Here is a 26687-nt window from a genome sequence, read left to right on the forward strand (position 1 = left end):
TTCAGATTAAAGTGGCGGTATGGCATACCCCCGTATACCGCCCCACTTCGACCACTGGTTAGAATTGTATGAAGGATGCCCTGTATTGCAACTTGGGTGTCCGCGAATCGCGGGAGGGGGGGTCGCGGGGGGTGCCGCGAATTGCGGGAAGGGGGGTTGCGGGGGGTGGTTGCTGCGGATCGCGGGAGGGGTTGCAGAGTATCGCGGGAGGGGGGGTGGCGGGGGGGGGGTTTGCTGCAAATCGCGGGAGGGGGGGGTCGCGGGGGGTGTGCCGCGAAAAGCGGGAGGGGGGTCACGGGGTGGGGTGCCGAGAATCGCGGGAGGGGGGGTCGCGGGGGTGTGTGTGCCGTGAATCGCGGGAGTGGGGTTGCGGGGGGGGGTGACGCGAATCGCCACAAGAAAAAATCAAAACAGAAAGGTCAACACATGTAAATGTTGACATAAGTGTGGCACTTCATTGGTGTCCATGTCGACACATGAGAATGAATATGAAAACATAAAAAAAATGAAAAATAAATCTTCGGCGATAGGGACTGGGACGCACATACGTCTCACGCGCATCCCAGTATCACGGCGGCTGGGCAGCGTCTCCCTGCCCGTCTCTGCTTCAGGAAAACGCTGCCCAGTTCAGGGGGGGGGGGGGGGGGCAGACCAGTTCGGGGGGGGGGGGGGGTCGGGGTGGCGAGGGGGACTGGCGGTGACGGCGTGCATCTCGTGCGCGGGCGCCCCTGGCGGTAGCCGGCCGCTGGCAGGGGCTGGCGATAGAATCGCCAGCCCCTGCCAAGTTAAAGCCGGCGCCATCTGTAGTTTAGCACTATCATCGATGGCAATGATGGCCATCCCTAGTTTTGACAGGTCGACATGGACATGGTCAACATTCAAAAGGTCGACACACATTTTTCATGTTTTTTTTTGTTTAGACCGACTTCATACGTTACTATCCAAGTGGGCATGCACAGAGAATACATTAGTGTGCCTGAAGCATGACGAGTGCAGCAAGCCAAGCGGTAGTACGTGGTACACTTATACAGTGTCCCTGTCGACATGAGAAAAAAAAAAAAAAAAAACATAAAAAAACTTTTCGACAATGTCGACCTTAAATTTGTGTTGACCTTCTGGCAATGTTGACCTATGGTATGTTGACCATCTTCGAGTGTCTACCTAGTCCCCCATTAGTGGTTAACCTAGTGACTGTCGACATTATCAACCCACTATACCGACCCATTTGCAGCAGCCAGGGTTGCCTAGTGTGTATGGGGCTTTAGTCGATGTTGGGCTTCCAGGGCTACAACACACTTGTATTAACATTTCAAAATGCACCTACAGTAAAGCCCTAAATTGTAATTTGTTATAGCACCACACTGGTGGCTGTGCCCCATCAGGCAGCGGCTGGGGGCAGATGACAACATGGACGCTGCCGCCGCCGTGTGTGATACAAGTTTTCTTCCCTGGATGGAAAGTGACGTCAGAGGGCGGTGCGTCCGCAGCTGCTCTCCCCCCGCCGCAGCCCTGAGAGACGTCACCTCCGGGAGCAGAAGCAGCAGCAGCAGCCGCCTCCGCCGCGGACAGAGAGAGAGAGCTGGTGCCCGGGAGCTGCTAGGACGCGCTGACACCGGCTCTGATCCGCAGGGGGAGCAGCTCGGAGTCCGGGGAGCAGCCGGTGAGTCCGGGGCGGCGGTATATGGCCGGGGAGGGGGCTGTGTATATACTGTACACACTCAGATATGTGACTCAGGAACAGGAAGCGCTGCTGCCTCAGCTGCATTGTCTGTGCTGTGCTCAGCTGCGCTGTGTGTGTGTTACGCTGCAGGAATGTACACAACTGTGCCCGCAGCGCTGCAGGAACGTACACAACTGTGCCCGCAACGCTGCTGGCATGTACACAACTGTGCCCGCAGCGCTGCAGGCATGTACACAACTGTGCCCACAGCGCTGCGGGCATGTACAGAACTGTGCCCACAGCGCTGCGGGCATGTACAGAACTGTGCCCACAGCTCTGCGGGCAAGTACAGAACTGTGCCCACAGCTCTGCGGGCAAGTACAGAACTGTGCCCACAGCGCTGCGGGCATGTACAGAACTGTGCCCACAGCGCTGCGGGCATGTACAGAACTGTGCCCACAGCGCTGCTGCGGGCATGTACAGAACTGTGCCCACAGCGCTGCTGCGGGCATGTACAGAACTGTGCCCACAGCGCTGCTGCGGGCATGTACAGAACTGTGCCCACAGCGCTGCTGCGGGCATGTACAGAACTGTGCCCACAGCGCTGCAGGCATGTACACAACTGTGCCCACAGTGCGGTTGGCATGGATGCAACCTGTGCGCACAGTGCTGCGGGCATGGAGAATTCAGCGATCTGCGCGATATACACATATACGCACCTATGCTCATGTCACTGCAGGCATGTACACAACTGTGCTCTGCACCACCCGCAATGGCATTTTGTGTTGTGCTCATCTCCATTCACAGTGCTGCAGACAGTAGATAACTGCGCACAATGGCGATCTGCACCTCGCACCACTGCACGCCCAGTGCTGCAGGCAGTACTTACTGTAACTGTGCTCTGCGATATGCACAACTGCACTCACAGGACTCTATGCAGCATACACCACTCCGGGACTACCTCACGGATGGTCACAATGTGGATGTATGTGGTGGAGCAATTCTTCAGTTGCTCGGCACAGGCTGTCGCGTGGGTTTTGTGCAGATGGTAATGGAGTGGATTTATTTGCAAAAGTGACTGACAGCCAGGTGATAAAAGGGGAGCGACAACTTAAGCGCAGGTGTGTTGTGACCATTATAGAGACATTGAAGCTCAACACTGCGATCTCGGGAACGATTCCAGTCGCTCTGGCATCTTACATCGGAAGATCTCTACATATAACAGTGCGAGTCTTGGCGACTGTAACATTGTATGCACCGCCACCACATTCAAAGACTTAATGGCAATGGCATTTGTGTACAGCTCTGAATTGGTCCCACAACTACTCTATGGGGCTAATTCAGAGGTTAAAGTTTCCATCATACTGGAGTTCTTTATGGTAATGGAGCAGACAACACCTATTACAATCATGTAGGTTCAACCAGCTGCTCCGGCCTGAATCCTAGAACTCTCGCTACTCATCGGATTGAAGTGCCCGTCACAGAGGCCAGGAAATCTCTGTCCAATGACTGAGATCCCTGGCCTCTTCCCTCTCCCAAAACGCAACACACCTCCATTTAGAGAATCAGAGGCCTTTGATGTCGCTTCTTCACCCCCCAAAAGCGCATCAGTGTCAATCACTGACCGATGTGGGTGTGCGCCGCTGCTCCGTGGGCTCTCAGTGCTCCAGGCAGTGCGCTGCTGCCTTGAGTGCAAAATGTGTCCACATGAGCCCTACTATGCTGTCCACATATACTATAGGAGCCTATTTATCAAGCTTTTGTTCCATAATATTATGTAGAAACCTGAAGTTTCTGTGTAATTGTATGGTTTGTGACTTTACACTTCCAGCAGAAATGTCCTGCAGAATGCTAATTACCACTACTGATTGCAGTTCCCCTTATTATCCTTGGAGGTTACACCCCTGTGTACTAAACTATGAGCTGTGTTTACAAGCGATGGGGGATGTCGCAAGCAACCCATTGAAGTGCGCATCGCTAACGATGTAGTGGTACGCACTGCTCAATTTTAAGAATTTTTTGTAAAAACATGTCATTATCTGCAAATTTTGTAAAAAAATTGTCTAGTGTCTACCCGGCTTTAGGGTAAGTCTGAGGGGGAGGTTAGGGAAAGGGTAAAGGTTTATGTGCTTACCAAAATGTTTTCGGATTCTTTCCAACAGGGGAAATAGTGCGAAAGACAGCATTGAACAGGCATCTCTGCAAAACAAGCCCGAATGTAAAAACAGTCGGGCTCGTTTTGCCGAAATCGGTCGTGGATTGTCGAGGTCGCGGCCAGATCTCGATGATCCACAGCCGTTTCTTGCGGCCACACCCCCTTTTCAGCACTCTGCAGGCGGGACATTTAATCCCCCATTTAATTTAATGCTGAGATGAAGTCGAGCAGGCCGGGAACGGGACCGGGGTCCCTACTGTTTTGCCAGCCCGACAGTCGTGAACCAGGATTGAAGACCCCCCCCTTTAGTCGGGGTGCATATGTAGGTCATTTGCAGCTTAAAATTATTATTTATTATTATTATTATTATTATTATTATTGGTACTTGTGTATTATCTGGGTGCCCGATTTTTTTTTTTAATCGCATGCCACTACTTAAGGCATGCGATTTTTAATTGTGGGTGATATCATACCCCCACTATCCAACTACGCATGGAGTTGATTTTATATAGCGCGGTGAGCCACCGAGCCCGAAGCGTGGCGAGCGCAGCGAGCCCCGCGGGTGGACGTGGATTACTTTACATGTATTCTGCGTCCCCCTCGCCACACTATATAAAGTCAACTCCATGCGTAGTTGGATAGTGGGGGTATGAAATCACCCATGGGTGACTATACAATTAAAAATCGGGTCTTTGCAATGAAAAATCGCATCGCATGAATTGTATGCCACTATATTGCATGCGATGCGATGCAATACAATGAAAAAATCGGGCGCCCAGATATTACCCAAGTACCTTATTTTTAGTTATCAGTTTTTCTTATTCTTGCCATCTCTATTATGAAGAGACTGTTCATCTTCTCATTTGCCAACACTAGAGCTCCCGGTAATGCTGGGTGACAGGAGAAACTTGCAGAGGGGTATAAGATTTTTGTTTTCATTTTCTTGAGAGAAGCAGCAGCAGCAGCACAGAACACGCTCTTTGAAAATCGTGTTCAAACGGATTGTGCTGCGTGTTGGCTGCTTCCTCTTTGAAAGAATCCAAGAGGAAGGATACAAATGAAATGTTTTCTGACACATCTCGGATGAGTGCATACACCGTATTCTATCAGCTGGTTTGAAATGGAAATTCAGCGTTAAAGCTCCGTTACGCCACCATGTATCGGCTGATGATTGGCACTTGGGTTCAACATAAATTTAAATTTTAAGTAGTATTTTAGAAGAAAAGTTCTAGGTAACGAGCTGATCGAAATGTAAAGCAGGTGGCTGTTACTAATGCGATGTCCGCATAACCATTCCTTATAAGTGTGTTAGAACAGAGTCGCTAAGCAGCGGTTAATTAGCCTTGCTGAATCCCCTCGGTAACATGCGAGGGGATGTACACGAACACATCCCCGCATGCGGCTGAAGTGTAGAGAAAACCATTCTACGGTCGCTGACCTTCGGTAATAAGTCGGTCTATACTGAGTTTTATTTCCCTCAGCGTACGCCGAAGAGGGGGCGAGCGCTCGCCCCCAACAGACATCGGCCCGCCTGCGTTCTTCCGGAAACGCCCATATAACGCTGCAGTTCCCCTGCCTCAGCCCCGTTTACGCCCCCGGCCCTACCTTCCCGCAAGTCGTTCGGTGCTGGGGTTTGCACATGCACAGAAATGTGCATTGAACAAACGCAGACCATCAGGCTGGGGTCAAATTCAGTCTTGAGTTGGCCCCATTGTGTGTTCTTCATCTGTATACGCTATATAGCCAGTGGATTGTGTACATTATTAATATGGTTCTGTCTAATTATAGTATAAACACCTTCTGGGTGATCATTTATTCATAAGACTCACGTGTAGATATGTTACAGACTACTATTCTGTTACTAAAATGCAGATAAAACAGGGGCACATCCTCTTGTGTTATACAGTCAGTGGTATATATACAATTGATGTCGGATCCATTCCGACACTCTTTTGCCAGAATGGGTCCGACATTCATTATTCAATGCCATGGCCAAATCCGGTCTGATTTGGCTGCTGATTGATGGTCACCCGGCCGGCGCGGGGACCAGGTGGGAGGCAGCGGGAGTTGGGACGGGGCCGGGTGAGCTGCTCTCACCTGGCCCGGTGGGTATGGCAGTCGGCGGGAGGGTGCGGGCTGCGGTGGTCAGGTGGATGGCGCCAGGTAAGATGCTGCTGCTCTCCCGGCGCCATCCCCCCTGCCTCAATCCGGCATCTTTTTTATGTTGAATTGAGATTGACGGAAACACAGCCAAAACTTTTTGTTCTTTGCCTGTGTTTCTGTCAAAAGCAGGTGGATTAGCGGCTATTCCGTCAATCCACCTGGTTTTCGGCAGGTCAAAACATTTCGACTTGCCAAAAAAAGAAAAAAAAAAAGCTCAAAAAAAGAAAAAAAAAAGCTAGCATTGAATAGATCAGAACCCCTTCCGATCTATTCATGTTGAAAACTGCCGTTTTTTTAGGCAAGACAGCAGTTTTGACATGCATCGAATATACCCCAGTGTAGGAAAAACAGTCCCAGTATGTACATAGGTTATAAGGTAAACTAACTACGGTACATACAAGTAATATAATGTAGCTTGGACAAGTATAAAGACTGTAGTATAATGTAATTAGCGCACTTACATAAGCCACATTTGAACTCAATGGCATCACCTTTTCTCTATAATAAGAAAACCCAGAGGTAGTATACATGGAAGCACTGAGTGGGGTTAGAAGTCCTCTCCCTGCCCGTGCAAAGTATAAGCAGCCTTCTATGAGGGGACATGTGAATGACAACTCTCGCCAACCATTGAACTCCACTGCTCAGCACTCTGATCGCAATCCAGCATGGGTATCGGAGAAGATCTCACTGACGCATTTCTTCACTGTGTGTAGTTGGTTTGCCTAGGGCAGGCCTGGCTAACCTGTGGCTCTCCAGATGTTGTCAAACTACAAATCCCATCATGCCTTGCCAGAGTTTTAGGGAGTACTAAAACTGTGGCAAGGCATGCTGAGATTTGTAGTTTCACAACATCTGGAGAGCCACAAGTTGGCCTGTCCTGGCCTAGGGCATCTACAGGTGAATTACAAAAGGACTGCCCCTTTGTGAAGACCTCTGTCTTGTAAGCTTGGGCCATGTATATGATGTGCATTGGGTCTAATTCAGGGTTAGGTGTATCAAGCTTCAAAAAGGGATAAAATGGAGAGTGATAAACAACCAGCCAATCAGCTCCTACTTGCCATGTTACAGGCTGGGTTTGAAGAATGACAGGTGGGAACTGATTGGCTGGTTGTTTATCACTCTCCATTCTATCCCTTTTTGAAACTTGATACATCTCGGAGTTGATCGGAAAACCAAAATCTTTCTTAAATGGGCACAAGAGGGACAAGTAACGTGTAGAGAGATTTAAGGCCCCCATATAGGACATGCAAAATGTCAGGATGAGTTTTTTTTTGTTGTTTTTTTTTTATTTTTTACAAAGGACTTGTTCCTACTTTACCGTCCCAGAGGAAGGGGAATATAAATCGGCACTAATTTAAAAGTTCCCCTTCAGTTTCCGACTCCAAGTGCCGCAGTAATCTGTATCGGCCATATTGGTTAATTTACCCTAAATAATAGTAATAAAGGCCTTTTCGAAGGCTCATTTGCGGATAACTGCTAATGGCATATTGGGAAAAACAAATCCAGATATGTTTCTTCGTAATATCCTGCTTGCAAGGAACAGACCCTTGCCCTATCTGATACACGATTATCCGATGCCGATTATCTCCGATCTTGGAAAGTATTAGCAATTTGTAAGGTTATGTGTGCTGAGTAACATCCCTGTGGTTGCTTGTCCCCGGATGGGGACATTTCCCTTGCTGAGAGATAAGAATAACGGATCTTCAGCTTTGTGAAATGTTGCTTAATGTTTGAAAACCTTTAAGGGGCCTTAAGAGAAAATTTAGGTTTTACACCATTATATAGCCTAACATAGTTGTCTCCAAAACTGCATTACCTATTATAATAGCTAAACCCACCTAGTAGTAATTCTTCCATCTTCCCACCTTGGTGAGACCTAGGAATCCTGGGAGGTTGGTTTTGGCTGTCCTATTTCAGTCTGAAGTGTTTTAAAAGTCTGCCAGGGCTCTGTTCATTGTTGTATACACTAAAGTGAGCTTCTGCAGAGCGGCTTGTAGTATAATGGAACTGTCACAGTGCGGAGGTCAGAGGACGCTGGCAGACTATTTCCTTTACAGAAGCTCTAGTCCTTTCTCTATTTATCCCAATGTTCTGATTAACTTACCGGGACTATCGGATGTAGAGGTATCTGTAGTTCAGTGAGAATGGGAACAAAGGAAATAATCTATGTGGAACTGTGTGTTCTGTGGCGGTATTAATCGTACATGAACTAGAGAAAGCAGCCGATGTAACTGGTAAAGTATACATGTATGCAGCGCAGGCTCTTATGGAGGCGTAGAATGTCTGTGTGAATTGAGACGCAGGTGCCATGTTTTGTGTGCACAGGACATCAGGTGTGAGCTCAGAGATGCCCTCTCTTTTTAACGCTCTGATACCTTCCGTAAGCAGTCCCTGGCATTGACTTTGAGAATAGCTCTTCTCTGAGAGTGACGTCGCTAAGGTACTTTGGTGTGCGCACAGCGAGACCGCGGTGCCTGCGTAGTCTACCGGCAATCGCGGAACTCTGTATATATTTACATTGAGTACCACTGAATCAGCCCCTGTGCACAGCTTGCAGAGTTTTATTCGTGTGAGCAGGACATGCCTTTTTGTAACCTTTCACACCGGAATCTTCTGTACAGTGTTTACCTAGAACAGCTGTAACCATGCCAGTCAGGGTGTGCTTGTTACATGCCAGTCAGGGTGTGTAACCATGCCAATGGGGGTGTGGTACTGACACTACCTATTTATTGTGTACTACCAGCTAATAGTCTGTACTTGGTGCTAGTCAGGAGGCCTGCACCTGTATACTGAGAGGTAAATATATGAAGCTATAAGCAGAGAAGTGATAATGCTCCGGCCAATCTGCTCCTAACTGTCAATTTACATATTGGAGCGGATTGGCTGGTGCATTATCACTTTGCATATACTAGGGCAGATGTCTTAAGCCTTAACAAGAGATAAATGCAGGGGTGATAAGGAGAGATAAACGTCCAGCCAATCAGCTGCTTACTGACTTTTTTCAAACACAGCTTGTAACATGGCAGTTAGCAGGTGATTGGCTGGGCGTTTATCTCTCCTTATCACCCTTGCATTTATCTCTTGTTAAGGCTTAATAAATCTGCCCCATTGTTCTTTATAGGGATAGATAACACTTCTCCAAGCTTCATATTACCCCTGAATGCCATTATCCTGACCTCATCACCACAGGAGGCAAAGGGCCTTATTTAGATCTGATCTGATCGCAGTACAAATTTGTTCTGGGCCATGTGCACTGCAGGTGGGGCAGATGTAACATGTGCAGAGAGAGTTACATTTGGGTGGGGTGTGTTCAAACTAATCTAAATTGCAGTGTAAAAATAATGCAGCCAGTATTTACCCTGCACAGAAACAAAATAACTCACACAAATCTAACTCTCTCTGCACATGTTATATCTGCCCCACCTGCAGTGCACATGGTTTTGCCCATTTTCCGAACAAATTTGTACCGAGCTCAGATCTGAATAAGGCCCATAGTACATAGACCATCTATCTTCATGGCTTAGTGAATAGATTCCTATATTTATAACATGAGTAATACTCAGATTTGTCCCTTTGTGTGTTTTTGTGCTAATTAAAACTACTAATAAACAGTGCAGACTGTAATATCTGAGAATTGCGAGATGGAAAGACGTGTTAGGTGTGTACTCTGAATATTCATCCCTAAACTCAACAGTGTTTTAAACATTGTATATTATGCAGTCCTGTTCCTCATTCGGGCACAGGATCCAAACTAATACAGGTCGAGTATCCCTTATTCAAAATGCTCCTTTTTTTTTTTTTTTTTACATATTTCGGAATATTTTAATATATTTCAATGAGGTATCTTGAGGATGGGACACGTGTGAACACAAAATGCATTTATGTTGTACAAACAAGGGCGGATTGGGAGTTGATTCCGGCCCGGGAGGGGGTACTGTATGTAATGCGCACGGGTGGGGCGGGTGCGGTGGTATGTAATGCGTGCTGTGGGGGGTGTGTGGCGGTATGTAATGCACGGGGTGGGCGGCTGCTCACCTGCTGCTGCTTCTTCTTTCTCAAGGCCCTGGGAGGTGCTGTGCGCGCATGCGCAGCAGCCTCCCGCAGCCATTTTGGATTTTGGCAAAGTGCCCGTGGCCCAGGGGGCAGCGCGGCCGGCCCCTTTTTAAAGAGTTTTGGGCCGGCCCACCAGGAAGTGGCCCGGTTTCCCGGTGGGCCAATCCGCCCCGGAATACAAACAAATATATTTTATTTGTACCTGAAACAAGGTTTCAAAACATGAAACAAAACAAAGTTTGTGTACAATCTCAGGCACTGGCTTTGAATGCTTAGCAATAATTGTCTTGCACATACTTAGTGCCAGTAACTGTACATGTCATGTCCTCCGTAGTGGCAGGTACAGTTTTGGGAATAATTTGCATATTAGAAATCTGGATAAGTGACCCTCAACCTGGCACTACTGGGGACGTGGTCTGTACCTGGCAAGAAAATGAGGTTCTTGTGTAGTTTCACGGCGCCAGCATGGCTGCACGCTACTTCCGGGTCGGCGTCCCCTCGCCACACTTTGTACAATAAACTCCATGCCAACGTGGATAGTTCATACCCCCACTATCCACGTTGGCATGGAGTTGATTTTAGATAGTGTAGCGAGCCACCGAGCCCGAAGCGTGGGCGAGCGCAGTAACCCGGAAGTAGCGCGCGGCCATGCTGGCGCCGTGAAACTACACAAGTACCGGAAATGGTTGCTTGGCATGCAAATTCAGTGCCTGAGATTGTACAGAAACTTTGTTTTATGCACAAATAAAATTTGTGTATTTCATGTGCTTGATGTCTTTATACAACATTAATGCAAGATACTCATTCAAATATTAAAATATTCAATAATACGGAATAATCCGATATCCAAAATGCTTCTGGATCCTGAAAATTTTGTATAAGGGATACTTAACCTGTACTATCTTTGGGCAGTGTGCCCCCTAATACCCTTGCATGTAACCAGTATAAAGGTTATGAAGTTCAGCCTATACTGACAATGTTTCTTTACCATTTAGCACTTGATCACACAGACTGCCGTCATACCTGGCTCAGTTTTAGTCATTCCCTTGTCTTTTATGTAAGAGACATTACAGTAAAACTGATTGGAATTGACTTTCAATGGGAGAGTTCAAAGTCATAACTGTCATAAAAATAAACTGTTCTACTAACACACCTTTATAGAAAGTACTCCCGGTCCCTAATGGAGTTATGCCGTTTCAATAAAATAATTTTATCAGAACCGGTTGCCACTTCTAATATTGTGCTTTAAATGGCATTCAGTTAAACTTCGCCTACTTATACCGGTAAGTTCAACTGAGAGCCAAGGAGATGGGTAAGTCAGGCAGCTGATGTCTACGTTCTGTATAGAAGGCGTTAACGCGTAGCTCCGCCTTTTTTGCAAACACTCCCCATGTGGAACTGAGAGAGTTGCTGTGGTCATGAGAAGAATGGAAACTCCCTCCATGACCAGGTGTGGGCAGCCTTGAGGCCCCCATACACTTAGCCAAGGTATCGCATGGAGTTGCCGAAGTATGGGGTCACTTTGCGTGCGATGTATCGTATGTTGTGACCCCAAACTCTGCTGCAGGATACAATTTATCCTTATTACAGCAATGACAAACTCTGGATCTGATCCAAAGCACATAGAACCGCGCTTCCGATCGGAATCATAGATAAAAATCGTGTTGAATAACCACCAAAATAAAGAAGTAGCCAGTGGATATGTATCAATTTGCAACAGTGGAGTGGGTTTGTAGTGACTGGGATGTAGGAGTATGAATAGGGAATGGCATATCCTATAGTCTGTTCCACCAATACATCCCCTGCTGCTGCTTCCCACACAGTTTGAGAACCGCAGCTTTACGGTAGTATTCAACCCCGGGGGGAGAGCAGCTGGCGAGGGGGTTAACGACAGGTATCTAAGAAAACCAGCGATCCTCGCTGTTTAACCCCCTCGCCGGCTGCTCACCCTGTTCTACGTTCCGGGGAAATCCTCGCTGACATGGGGGTCAGTTGACTACTGACCGGGCAAGCGGTGACAGCCAGCAGGCAGCCCTGCTTGCTGTCACCTCTCGCCCCCGGCATTGAATACTACCCTGGAGTGATGGATGTGTGCATTCTTGCATGGTAGGTTCCCACTCGCTGTAGAGGGATCCATAGCATTAGTGAGCCTTGCTAAAGCTCAAATTCTACCTTAGTAAAGTCCTTATCTTGGTTTTATCTTTGAAACAATTTTAGAGTCGTCCCCCCCCCCCCCCCCTAATATTTAATTAAAAAAAATATGCTATGTTGCACAATATTCAGACCAAACTTGGGAGCTGTAGTCCCACACCAGCTATAGCCATAGGGCAGTAGTTCCCAAACTTCTTGAAACACGGCACCCTAGAGCAGTGGTTCCCAACCCTGGTCCTCAAGTACCCCCAACAGTGCGTGTTTTACAGGTCTCCACACAGAATCACAAGTGCTATAATTAGCTCCACCTGTGGATCTTTTAAAATGTGCCTGAATGAGTGCACCTGCCGGGTGACCTGGAAAACGTGCACTGTTGGGGGTACTTGAGGACCAGGGTTGGGAACCACTGCCCTAGAGCATCAAAATATTTTCAAGGCACCCCTAGGCCAAATGCTTATCGAGAAATTCAGAAAAAAATATTAAATGAAGTGCATTGTGTGTATGTGTCACAGTTATCTGGTGAGGGACAGGATTTGCTCCTGTTTGTCCACATATATTATGATTGGCAGCCACAAGCACTGGTTTTGCCTGGTACATTGACCATAAATTTTATAAATTGATCTTGGTCCACCAACCCAAGGCACCCCTGCAAGTGTCCTGAGACACCCCAGGGTGCCTAGGCACACGGTTTGGGAACCACTGCCATAGGGCATTGTGGGCAATGCCGATAACTTAATTTGCTGTAAACGGAAAGGAAGTGCTCATTGACACTGATGTTAAGATGTGTAGATTGGAATTGATGCAGTATGTGATCATCTTTGGCATTTGATATGACAGTTTGATGAGCTAAATGTTGCTTTTTACAGTGACTCATTCATCCTTGAGGAACACTTGGTAGTTCTGTCTGAATTATCTTTTCCAGATATCTGAAGCTTGATATTTTTTTTTGCACCCCCTCTTCCGTCCTGTGTTTAAAAGGACACAGTCTCCTTATAAGGGTAAATAGTTGCATGAACACAAACCTTGTGTCATATCCATGTTTCTGGTAATGGATAGAATAACTGTGCTTGTAGAAGATCCCTTGATATATCAATACCATCTAGGCAATAGTTAATTAGCCACAAGGGGTTAACGCATCTTACTGCATTCTAACATGGACAACTGCTATTCAATTGGCTGCACAATTTAAAATGCAGATTTTTCTTTGTAGCTGCCATTAAGATGAAAAAATTGAACGCTGCACACTTACCGTAGCTGAAATCATAGAATGGACAATGCAGCTGCTGGGCGGGTTACAGTGAATTGCACGTTAAGCTGCAGCGCACATAGGCGCAGGATGTGACACTAGAGCATTTTAAACGCATCAATTTAAGCTGCGGTGAACAAAGATTTTACCAAGGCTAATTGAATATGCCACTGCTGTGCCTAAAAGCGCTCAGTAAATTCACACAGGGCGAGTTTCGCCCTTCTGATCAATTTTCCCAGGGGTGGACGGCTTTCCATAGCAGGACACTATGGAAAGCTGTCCACCCCGTCGCTCATCTGCTGGTAATACCAATAGATGAGTGCCGCCAACCGGCGATGATGCGGGAGCTCAAAATAGCCCAATGTGTACAGGAATGTCGTAAAACTGTTACATATTGACAGAATTCTACAAAGAAAGGTTTCCTGCAGGACAGGATTGTGACCTTTCATACCGGTGCACTTATTACGCATATGATCTTTTGACTCTAGCAGTAGATCACGCACCCCCTAAAGCAGTTTAGGCCTTGTACACATGGGCACCGTAAGGCAGTCTCACCGAGGATGCATACTGGCCCTTATTCTGGCTCACTTGCAAAGGCAAATTCCTTCTCAAATGGACAAAGCCATGTGCGCTGCAGGTGGGGCAGATGTAACATGTGCAGAGAGCGTTAGATTTGGGTAGGTTATTTTGTTTCTGTGCAGGGAAAATACTGGCAGCTTTATTTTTACACAGCGAATCGAATTCTCTCATTTGAGAAGGAATTTGCCCTTGAGAGTGAACCAGAATAACCCCCAGTGTCTGAGGGCCGTTCTTGGAGGGGTATATTTAAGTGCAGGAGGGGAAATGATAACATAGTGGTGTCCTGTATAATACAAGGCAATGGCGTGTCGCAATGCAGGAAACGTCATCGGAGATAAGATAATTTGTTTTGCGGCTTTAGGAATACAACTCCCAGCATGCTCTTCTTCAGCGCAGCCATCAGCGGTGTGTGGCTCAGCACAGCTGCTTTCTGCGTACTTGAACACAGCAGCAACGCTCTTGCAGATTAAAGAGTTTTATTAATTTTGGAGCCCTGAAATAACAGACCACACTGTCAAAAAAGCATAGTCCATGTAAGTGGAAGTAGTTCAGTGTGATGAGACATGAGGGCGGCACAGAGCAGATTCAGTTTCGTCTCTGTTAAATTTGCAGATTATGCAACAAACTTTTTTTTTTTATTTTTTACTTCCATTCTTTCAGTGTTTAATTTAGTGTTCTCTTTTCTCCTCGTCGGTCTAGTACAAAGGGAGGCTTGTAATGGTGTGACTCAGCTATCAGTAGCGCCTTCTGCTGCTGAGCAGTTCACTTTTTTTTCCTTCGTCGTGACATGTCATTTCTTGCCTCCAGGTCAGCTGCTGGTTGTCCTGCAAGTTCTGTGGCTTGCACAGATCCACTACCGGGAAGATGTGCCACAGAATATCGCCAGAGGGAAGCCTGTGGTGTACCGTGTGGGCCTCCAGAAGAAGTGGGTTACTGTTACTGCTGCTATCCTTTCTGCCATACACCTGTAGTTCAGGTAAGGACATGTTTGCTTTATTTGACTTACCTAGTCTTTCTCACATCGATAAAATGTAGGGACCAGGTTTTCACCCTTTTTCTGGTTTGTTCTTCTGGAGCAGGTAGGAAGAGATCTGTGACTCTTGCATTTTACTTGCTTTTGAGGAAGCACTAGCGTTATGTTTTAACTCCTGAGAGGAATCCCTATTTTCATCCGCTCTGTGCTCCTTGAACGATGTCCGTCACAGTATTAAGGTCATGAGTTCCATACCTCTCAAAGTTTAAGAGGCTTTTCACCGAGAGCCCCAGTTTCCTTACAGACTTCTAAAAAAGGGGAGAACTTAACTACCAGCCAATCAGCTCCTAATTGTTGTTTTACAAACAAACACAGCCTTGTAACATGACAGCTAGGAGCTGATTGGTTGTGACAGATAAATCTCCCACCTTCTCCTGTATGCTCCGATGTTGGCCTTTGTTGGCTGTCTGCTGCACTTATGTGGTCCTCAGCCCAATCTTTTGCGGTCGACAGACACTGTCGACCCTTTAGGCCACCGCCGAGGTGAGGCAGACATTTTGGGTGATCTTTCTGTGGACTATTAATCCTAAAAATGAAGGATCCAGATGAGGAAGCCATTTTGGGCTATCTGTTCCATGGACTACTCATCCCAAACATGAAGGATCCATGTGAGATTACACTGAGCAGAATGTGCCTTGAAGGATTGGCATATGATTGGGATGATACAAAATTAGTGTTCATTTTAGCACCCGCTATCTTTGAAAAGCCATGCAGTTCCTCTTCCCTGCCTGGGGTGTCGCTGTCTGCTGTGGTGTTTCTAGCACAGGTCTGGTTTGCCTATCAGTGCTGATATACAGACCACACTGTGCTAGAAGCACTACAGCAGACAGCGATACCCCAGGCAGGGAAGAGGAACTGCATGGGTTTTCAAAGATGGCGGGTGCTAGAATGAACACTACAAAATGTTAGGTGCGATGTTCTGTTCGTCTTTTACATCTTGTTCATGAACTCGCTCCATCATCTGTGACATTAAGAATCCGTAACTATGGCCTGTTAGGAAGCCTTATTGTATGTTTTTTGTTCTGGCCGACAACCCCGGCATCTAGGTAGTGTTCTCTGCCAGATAATGATCCTCATTTTAGGCGCTGAGTTTATCGGAGCCTATACAGGTAGATTAAGTTAAGTAACATGGGGGGGAGGTTGTGACTTAAACTTTAAGTATAGAAAATATATTTACTTAGATATTCTTTTTAAAGTACTTTCCGCCCACATCCCTTCAGAGCTGTTCGGCAGAATATATTGTCTTTATGTCTGTTCTTCTGTAATCCGTCTTGTCGGGAAAAGATTGTTTGCAGTACAAAGTGGTGGAGTGTTAACTTAATGTATTTCCAGAGTCGTTTAAGGTGTCTCCGGAGCTTCCGCTCTCCAGAATCTTTTGACACTTTTAAGCAAGGAAACTTTGTTTTTATCCTTGTATTGGTAAAATTGGAAAAGTAAACGCCATAGTGTTCCCTGTTAATCCCTTCATTTCCTCTCTGTTGATTCATCAAAACATGGAGAAGGATAAAGTAAAGAGATAAAGTACAAAAAAAATCTGCTCTTACTTGTCATGTTAATGACAGAAGCTGATGGGCTCATGCTTTATCTGTATCGCGCTATCCAAGCTTTGATGAATTTGATGAAACCAGCGCTTATACACACAGACCCCTTGATGCTTCTGGCTGGTTGTACAATACCACCTTCAATGAGATTCCTCTTCATCTGCATGTGGCAGTTCTCTTACAATGTCACACCTTGCATAATGGCTTGGCAGCATTGTGGTGGGATACTGTCAGGTCAGAATATATGGTAGAACATACTGGGGACCGCAAAGCAAGGAAGAGCTTAAAGGTTCCAATGCTTGTAGGTATGTCATGGATACGTCTGTGACCGGATAAACCAGTTATCCTCTTTCTGCTCTAGTATTTCTTGGGAGTGTTTTATTTCTCGCCTACAGCAGCGACCTGCTTATCCTAACAACTAGATCTTAAGTGGCCACCTTTGTATCCTAGACTTCGTCATTATAACTTTGCATTTACATAATTCATGGCCTGACGCTTTTGGAAGTACAGCCAATTGCGCCTCATAAAAGCCTATAAAACACTTTTTTTCTTGTGCTTATGACCCGGTTGTGTGTAATTGTATCTGGGGCCGTCCTGAAGAATGCAGAATTCTGCTTACAGCTGAGAAGTGAGGGCTTACAATATCTGTTGTCCGTTTTACATTTTTAGAGCTTTTGACCCCCCCCCCCCCCATTGGACAGATTATGCCTGTATGATTTCTCGTATCCCGATTTCCAATCTCTGTATCTGACCTTGAATGCGCAATGTCCATTGATGTGGACAGCTAGGGTTAAAGTTCTCATCTGGATATGAAGTGTGCCTGGGCCACAGTGTGAATTCCTCACCAGCTGTTTACGGATGTGATCGATGCTTAATGTAGCCCTAAGGCATAGGAGGGTCTCGGCCATCTGTCTACAGAGGATACAAGCAGCTTCTGTATTTGGGGGATCAGGCTTCCATTGAATTAGCATACAAATGGGAGCAGAAACTGGGTCTCTTAAGAGTTAATTGAGAGTGAAAGCCATGAGCTGTGTTAGGGCCTAATCCCTTTGCATGGGGCGGAGCTGTGTTTGGCCACATGTTGCCCGTTTCTTGCACAGCTGATTCGGGATTGGCTGACATTCTTTTTCTTGCCCTGATGATTGAAGCTTAGAAAGGGATCTAGTCATAGTACTGTAGTGTGCGTATCCGTGCAGGTCTTCCTCTAGTATCGCTCTGTTAAACACAAACTTTTCATGACAGCCTGTCAGCAGATTTGTATCTAGACTTATAATCAAATCGTCTGTAAATGGGTTTATTTCAGTTGTTTGAGGAAAACACTTCCTTGGATGTTTTATGACCTATGAGGAAGGGGAAAAACTTTGGGGGATTTTTTTCATTAGTCTGTTCATTCTGACATCATGCAAACACTACTGGATAAAATCTGATTGTGTTTTATGATTGTATAGCTTACTGACCTAGAAAGAAACAGAGGTGTGTATTATCTCACTGTGATGTCAGGATGTGTAGCAATAAAAGGAAACACTGTATATGTGTGTGTTAGTTCCACTAAGGCTTAACAGATACCCACATGAGTAAAGCTACGGGCAAATTCTAGCCTTCACCTAACTGGGACGTGTTTCCCCGGCAGCATGACACTTGCTGGATCTGCAGTTATTCTGTATTTGTCGTCTTATTCATTTTACATGTTCTAATGAGTCAAAAATAACAATCTGTGGTGCCAGCATTGTCAAAAAACCAGGGCTAGCTAGGAGTGTCTCAATCCCCATACAATGGGAAGCGTCTTCTCTGACTTAACTGTTACTGTCACAGGAATCCTGTGGACCTGTATACATTTAGTATCACCCAGGCAATTAATATTGAGCTTAGATGGTGGGGTCATTTAACCCTTTTTTTACCAGTATTGTTGATTCTAACACCCTGCATCTTCCAAAGCCAGTGGAGTTCCTCTTCCCTCTGGTCTGTGGTGTCGTTTTTCTGCTGTGGTGCTTCCAGCACAGTGTGGACTGTATTTTAGCCCTGATATGCAGACCAGTCCTGTGCTAGAAGCTGGGCCAATCAGGCATGGTGCTGCCACCACCAGTTTCCTACCACATATAACCTGGAACCATGTTGCTGCTTAGGCTCCCCACGTCGGCACCTGTATACCACTTACTGCTGTGTATGCGTTGACATGGCTGCTGACACACCACCTGACTGGCATCAGTTTGTTCCTTTCTGACCATTGGTATTGATTGCTGGCAGTGGCCGGGTTTAGACTCTAACCAGGACCGGTGGAGAATGGGTTCACTTGTGTTGTATTTCTGTCAGTCGCAAGACGAAGAACATTCTTCTTGAAGGCAAGAAACCTCTTTGCTCAAAAAGTCTAAAAAACAGATCCTCCACATTGCAAGCATTGCTCAGAGGGTACCACATACAAGATGACTACAGCAGTTTACACACTTCTAGGTGTCCCAACGATATATACTCATATGAGGCTTGCAGGCCTCCTTTTTATCCCAGTCCAACACCCCGTCCCAGAGAGGAGTAGTTCCGCCCTGTTGTCTCTTCACCCAATCAGGCTATCTCGCGATATATAAATAAATACATTTTACATTCGAAGAAGTTAAATAAATCCATAAAAGCAATAACTAACACACACACACACGTCTAAGAACTTACCGCGATGCTACCATCATTTTTTCGTTCCTGGAAAATGAACCGGGGTCAATTGAATTCCCCCCCCCCCCCCCCTATGTGTTCTAATTTGTAATGACCGTCCCTGTCTAAAATGGTTATTGGTTACATGGTGAGACTGTAAGCCATTCCGTCTGGGGGCTAGGTCACGCTGAGAATTCTACCACACTTTGGACTTTTCTGTAATCCTTTTTGGGAACTGAGAGTGTAAGAGCTGCCGTGATTGGGTGAAATGAGTCAGTGTTGTCCTGACCTCAACTATGGTGACACTGGGGGAGGACACTTACGGAACAGATGTCTGGGGCCATAAATGAACACATTTACAAACCAACACTATTGCGCTAAGCATTGGCTGCCTTTTTAAAGCTGCTTCATGAAGTTCCTCTGCTTTTTACAACTCTCATTCCAATCTGTATTGTACACACCCTGCTGCACATTGTGAACTCCAGGAACTGGCTGTCTGTTCCCAGGAACCCCCACACACGTCTCCCCCTGCTTGGCAGATCTAGATGGGAACAGGAGTGCATGGAACAACTGTCAAAACAGAAAGAAAATAAACACATGACCGTAAATAAAATCTCTAAAATTCCTGTGTTTATTAGCTTAAAATACAGTAGTCGTTTCTGGTCTTTCACGCTCTGATTTCGGTCTTTGTTCTGTAACCATGCACCCGTGTCCTTTCTTCTTTTGGCGCTGATAGATTTTCCTTGTGTGAAGTGATCTGGGCGGCGCTGCCAGTTACATGTCCCCAAGAGATCACTCAGAGCAAACCGTTCCGGAAGCTTACAGCCACAATCGGCAGCGTGATGTGCTCTCCTCAGCTGGAAAGTCCCAGTACAGCCGTCCTAAGACTCCTCCATGTAAATGTGCAGCACAGACCTACTTTACATATCCACTACACATCCCTCACATTGTCAGTGAATCCTTTGGGGAATGTTGAAAAGAATAGTTTAGCATAGCAATGGCCAACATGTAACCCCAGCTTAATGCACAGGCCAAAGCTGGTGTTTATGGACGCGGGTTTAAATCCATTTTCAGTGTATACTATACTATGCAAACCGGTCCTGGAGATCTAGCGATGGGTCACATTTCCCAGACCACCTAGCTGGTGCACAGGTGTAATCATTACTAACTGTCACATTTCCCAGATCACCTAGCTGGTGCACAGGTGTAATCATTACTAACTGTCACATTTCCCAGACCACCTAGCTGGTGCACAGGTGTAATCATTACTAACTGTCACATTTCCCAGACCACCTAGCTGAAGCACAGGTGCAGTCACTACTAACTGTCACATTTCCCGGACAACCTAGCGGGTGCACAGGTGCAGTCATTACTAACTGTCACATTTCCCAGACCACATAGCTGGTGCACAGGTGCAGTCATTACTAACTCACATTTCCCAGACAACCTAGCGGGTGCACAGGTGTAGTCATTACTAACTGTCACATTTCCCAGACCACCTAGCGGGTGCACAGGTGTAATCATTACTAACTGTCACATTTCCCAGACCACCTAGCTGGTGCACAGGTGTAATCATTACTAACTGTCACATTTCCTAGACCACCTAGCTGAAGCACAGGTGCAGTCATTACTAACTCACATTTTCAAACATGTGCTGCATTCATTCTACAGATCCACAGGTGGTCCGGAAAACATGGACTGTGGGTAGATCTCGAGGACCGGTTTGGCTACTCCTGCTATACAGTAATGTTAACTTATATTGTTTACGGTCACCTACAATATGGAGGTCGACACAAGCATTACGTCGACAATGAAAAGGTCGATGGCTGAAATGTTGACATGAGTTTTCGTTTTTTTTTTTTTGTTAGGCGACTTGTGCTGACAGGTGGTATTTCATGCCCTACCATCCCCTAGAGCGTGGAGGGAGATTCATAACCATACGGTGTCCATGCCAACTTATGTTGACATCCAGGACATAAAACGTGAAACACTTGCGTCAACCTAATGCTTGTGTCACCATTCGACCCCTCTGCTTGATGTATCCAATTAGTGTAGTTTCGGTGAGGATAGTCTGCTGCAAATAGTTGGGGAACAATGAGTGCTTAGAACAATGGGGCAGTTGTATTTAGCCTAATAAAGGGGAAGCTGATAATGCACCAGCCAATCAGCCGTGTTTGAAACCCATTAGGATTTGATTGGCTAGTGCAGGGGTTCCCAATCTTTTTTTGAATCAGGGCACCCTAGAGTATCAGAATTTTTTTCACGGCCCCTAGATCAAAAAAAAGAAAAGCAGAATAAATATAACAGTAAGTAGATTGAGTTTCCATGCGATTCTTAGGATCAGTTATGTGGTAAAGGACATTGCCTGCTTCTGTTTGTACACGTTTTATGACTGGCAGCCACCAGCACTTGTTTTGCCCATAAATAATTTGAATTGGTCCTGGACGACCAACCCGGGGCACCCCAGGGAGCCAGGGCACACAGTTTGGGAACCACTGGTCTAGTGCATTATCACCATACATTCTGTCACTGCTTTATAAATACTTTATCACTTTACCAGGCTTAATAATAATAATAATAATACATCTGCCCCCAATGTTCCTCAATAACCCTAAATATATACTGTATCTCTGTATCATTCTGCACACATAGTCACATGATCATTCCTGCAAAAGTGAATCTGTAGCTCCCTCTCTTATTTAAAGTAAGCTAGAATTTCCTGTTCTGCATTCTAAGGTCAATCAGATGTCATCGGGCCCCTGGGAATTCACCAGCGTCTGGTTATACATCAGGTATTGGTCGCTGTGTTTATCAGCAGTTGTGACCAATGAATAGAGAAGACATTTAAGGGAAGTAAATATTGGTGCAAATTCTTCACGCTTCACCAAACATGGCCACTAAACCGGATTGTGTCAAAGTTGTTTTACCTTTTCTTCCTTTTTTTTTTTTTTAATCCTCCAATAAGTATACAGTTTTTTTGATGTAATGTAGCTAAATCAATGTCCCTGGCTTCCAACATATGTTTGATAGTGGTGACTCTCCTGCTTTATAGTGCTAATCGCTGGGTTGGGTAGAAGGGTTGACGCAGTCATTAGGTACCTGTGTGATGTCACTGGTTGGAATGTTCCACCCTTTGCCTAGGAATGCTGCCTACACTGGTTATTGTAGTCATTGCAGAAAGAAACCCAATGTATCTGTATTCTTCACTGTCTCTGAATCCACATTCCAGCTGCTCTGATACAGCACTTACCAATTCAATATCATGGCCCAACATGGTTCAGTCACTGGTCTGCCTCCCCGTTAGCATCGTAGAACTATTATTCTTGTGTATTTATGTAGCACAACCATTTTATGCAATGCTAAACAATCTGTGGCGCCTGTGCCAAGTGTCTCGCACCATGTAGCGCTGAGTGTATAGACAAACACATCTGTATAGTAACACTTTAATACCCGTTTCTTTTTCTTCTTCCTACTCGCGCCGTTTTCTATATGTGGTTTGTCAGTTATTTTGTTCCGGTCTCATGACTGTACCTACAGTAACCACATTACACTACAAACATACATTTTCAGTCTGTGACCTTTTTAATGCTTCTAAAAACAAGAAGTAGCGGGACGTTACTGGGGACCTAGTAAGTCTTTTATTCACCAATGAAAAATTTCTGATTTTGCAAGAAGTACATAGGATGTGGTTTCAGAATATTGCAGACGGACCTATAGATTGTGCACTGCGGCAAAAGGTATGAAACAGGAACACAACTGCCATTAGAATATCATATACAGCTCTAAGTTTGTATATTCTCCCCGTACTTGTGTGGGTTTCCTCTGGCTACTCCGGTTTCCTCCCACAATCCAAAAATATACCGGTAGGCTAATTGGCTCCTAACAAATTAACCCTAGAATGTCTGTGTGTGCGCGTACATGTGGTAGGGAATATAGATTGTAAGCTCCACTGGGGCAGGGACTGATGTGAATGTTCAACTATACTCTGTAAAGCGCTGCGGCCCCAGGGTAGTGTTACTTCCTGCAACTACAGAATTGGCCTGACTTGCGTGCCTCATATACACAAAGATGGAGGTTGAAAAGGGGCGGAAACTGGGCGGAGACCATGGGAATGTACAGAACTGATGGAAGAGCGGTTTCCCCTTACCCACTGTGTGGCATATTGGAACTTTACGTGTGTTGATTAGGGGGATGTGGCAACTCCTCCCCTGTTTGGCCTGCACTTCCTGGTGGCCCTGACTGCATGGACCCCCACCCCACCTCCCCTCCATTGGATATCATTGGAAATTAAAACAATGTCCATCAGATATGTTGCTAAGTGGGTTCTGTATGGTTTCATCCTCTTTCCTGTTTTTATTTTGTCTTCAGTTCTCCATTCTCTTACAATTACCACATACAATTTTTGGATTTCCAGGTTCATTCTCCAGATTGCTTATGTAGAGAGAAACTGTTGTTAATTGAAACCTGAAATGTAATTCCTCTGTAAAGCGTGATGGAACCTGTGAGAATGAGGGAATAGGTCGGGGCCTTCACCCTGCTGCTTTCCCCGCCAGCGCAGCTGTGTTTATAAGGTGCGGAATGCAGCACTGCGAGGTTCCTGATCTCAGCCAGCATGGATTATCAGGGAGGAAATTCAGGAGAAAAATGATGCAAAGTTTGCATTGGAAAATAAAGCTTCATCAGCAATACATGTGTGTGAACCTGGCCCTGGATCGCTTTTCTCCCTGGGGAGTGGGCCCATTTATCATTGATCACATTTGCAATCCGATCTGGGTGTTCTAGTTGCACCCAAGATTGAATTGCAGTCACATCAGGTGAATAAATAGTCTGAAAGGAGCCAGTCCCTGTGATGTGCTGGGGGGGCTGCTGTGCATGTCTGCTCATGCTGACCACTGTGCACACTGGCCATTTCCAGCAGGGGGAATTGCCCCCTGGGGGAACTAACTCTTCCGGAACTACAGCCTCTATCTGTAGCCCATAGGTTATCTGAAGATGTGGGAGCTTTTGGCGGCAGCAGATGGGAGGGATTCCTCTTCCTTTTTTTTTTTTTTTTTTTAAATATAGTAAAAATGAACATATAAGGGGTACATAACAACCCAATCAGATTCTGTCTATCCTTTTCTAGAATGCAACAGAGAAATGATAGACCTAATCTGATTTGGTTGCTATGGGAAACATCACCTCTTCATTTTTTTAGAAGCTTTTGTAAATTTCCTTCATAGAATCAGTGTTACATAATTAGTAATAAACAACAATTTACAAAGTACCGTGCGAAGTACAGCTTCTGTATAGAGGATCCAAATCCCAGACCTACAGAATATGTATTCTTTAATTCCTATCATGAATCTAGTGTGACACACTCTCTCATAAGACCCCCCCATCTCTACCTTACACAAAACACACACACACAATCTGTTGCTGTACGGGAAACTATTACTTGGTAGCTGTCCAGCAGATTACCTCATGTGGCTGTATTTTCCTTTACAGTCTATTGTGATGCTCCATGTATCCTAGTATGACTCAGACATGGATCCATTAGACAAAATAAGAGTAGATGAAGATTACTTACACATTAGGGAATTTATGCCAGTCATACTTTTCCAGGAAGTCACATCGTTGGCGATTATCGTGTGTACTCATTAGAGAAGGGGTGGCCAAACCTGTCCTCGAGATCTCACAACAGTTCATGTATCCTCAGGCCGTCTGTGGATCTATAGTAGGAATGAATGCAGCAGGTTTGAAAATATGACGGTTAGTAATGACTACAGCTGTGCACCAGCTAGGTGATGTGGGTCATGTGACAGTTAGTAATGACTACAGCTGTGCACTGGCTAGACAAATTGGAAAACATGGACCATTGGTAGATATCGAGGACCGGTTTTGGCCAGCCCTGCTCTAGACAATATGTACCAAAATGTTAACTATATATTATTATGGCGCATATTGTTGGCAAACATTAGCTGTGTATGCCACTTTAGTCTATATTCTGGATAAAAATAACCAGTTGTGAAAGAAGGGAAATATCTGGAACCTTTTTTAAGATACACAAGCAATGGAAATCTGGTGTATAATGATAATAATCTTGATGCAAGAAGGTTGGCCTAGCAGCTGGTGTCATTGGGCCAGATTCTCTAAGCTTCAAAAGTGATAAAATGGAGAGTGATAAACAGCCAGCCAATCAGCTCCTACCTGCCATGTCACAGACTGTGTTTGAAAAATGTCAGACAGGAGCTGATTGGCTGGCTGTTTATCACTCTCCATTTTATCACTTTTGAAGCTTAGAGAATCTGGCCCCTTGTCGTCTGTTATTCCACATCATAAGAAAACCTAATTGTGCAACTTGGCAGAGATTTATCAAAGCTTTGAGAGAGAGAGAGAGATAAAATACCAACCAATCCGCTCTTGGTTCTCCTTTTACAAACTCAGCCAGTAACTTGAAGAAGAAGCTCATTGATTGGTACTTTTATCTCTCCACTTTATAAATATATCCTCTCCCCACCCCATAGTGTATAAAATGAATATGCCTCTTTCTTTGTATAGATTTGTCTAGATAAATGTCACAAGCCGATTGGCTGCTGTGGGCGACTTCTTCACTTTATCCCCGAGGTTTGAGCCACCTCCACCTACAGTGTACGGCATAGCCACAGAGCGAAAGCAATGTCTTAATGATGTAATTAGTCAGGGAAATTGCTAGAGTTATGACCTTCTATTCTTAACAGAACTGTGGTGTAATAGGTTTCCTAATGCATCCAATTAGCGAAGGTAGCTAATAGAGTTCTAACGAGAAGTACTGACCAGTTATCTATACTGAGCAATTAAATCATGAATATATAGATGTTGTGTGTGTGTGTCTCTCTCTCTCTCTCTCTCTCTCTCTCTCTCTCTCTCTCTCTCTCTCTCTCTCTCTCTCTCTCTCTCTCTCTCTCTCTCTCTCTCTCTTGAAAAACGACCGTTGGGAGCAGTTTCGCTGGTACTTTAACACTCTCCACTTTTTGAAACTTGGTACATCTGGCCTCCACAATGGTAACTGATTGTCCTCCGTTTCCGGCCCATAGAAGCCGTGCGTGGGTTATAATAAAGGTCCCTGTGTAGTTTGTGAGCACTCTGCAGTAAGATCACAACTTTTGGCACTTTTCGCCACAAGAACTTGGCAGGGACACAGACACTTTTGTTTGGGATATTTTGTGTGGCAATAAAAGTACATTTTTTGCGACCTGGTATGACTCATGTCTTTTGGTGGCTCCGTGCACCCAACCCCCCCTCCTCCTCCTCCTGTCGTGCCTGGTGGATGTGACTGCACATACAGCTTGTCAGCCTCGCACTCCCTGCCCCCTCAGCTGGTTTGTTTTTGTGTGTGTGGTTTCCTGCCGTTATTGATGTTCTGCCTCAGCTGCTGGAACCACAGAAATGTTCTCCTGAGAAGCTGTGGCTCTGTGTCTAGTAGAGATCAGTGCATGTTCTCAGCT

General features: G+C 45.6%; 1 protein-coding gene across 1 annotated transcript in view; it reads left to right on the forward strand.

The window, feature by feature from the left end:
• Positions 1–1499: 1499 nt before the first annotated feature.
• SUSD6 (sushi domain containing 6) overlaps positions 1500–26687 on the forward strand; it is a 32484-nt gene continuing 7296 nt past the window's right edge. Inside the window, exons 1-2 of the mRNA XM_083167484.1 lie at positions 1500–1660; positions 14815–14983. Of these exons, the coding sequence (XP_083023610.1) occupies positions 14872–14983 (112 nt within the window). The 5' untranslated portion in view covers positions 1500–1660; positions 14815–14871. The remainder of the gene's footprint in view (positions 1661–14814; positions 14984–26687) is intronic.

Source organism: Crinia signifera, chromosome 12 (assembly GCF_055691185.1).
Source record: "Crinia signifera chromosome 12, ASM5569118v1, whole genome shotgun sequence".
NCBI lineage: Eukaryota > Metazoa > Chordata > Amphibia > Anura > Myobatrachidae > Crinia > Crinia signifera.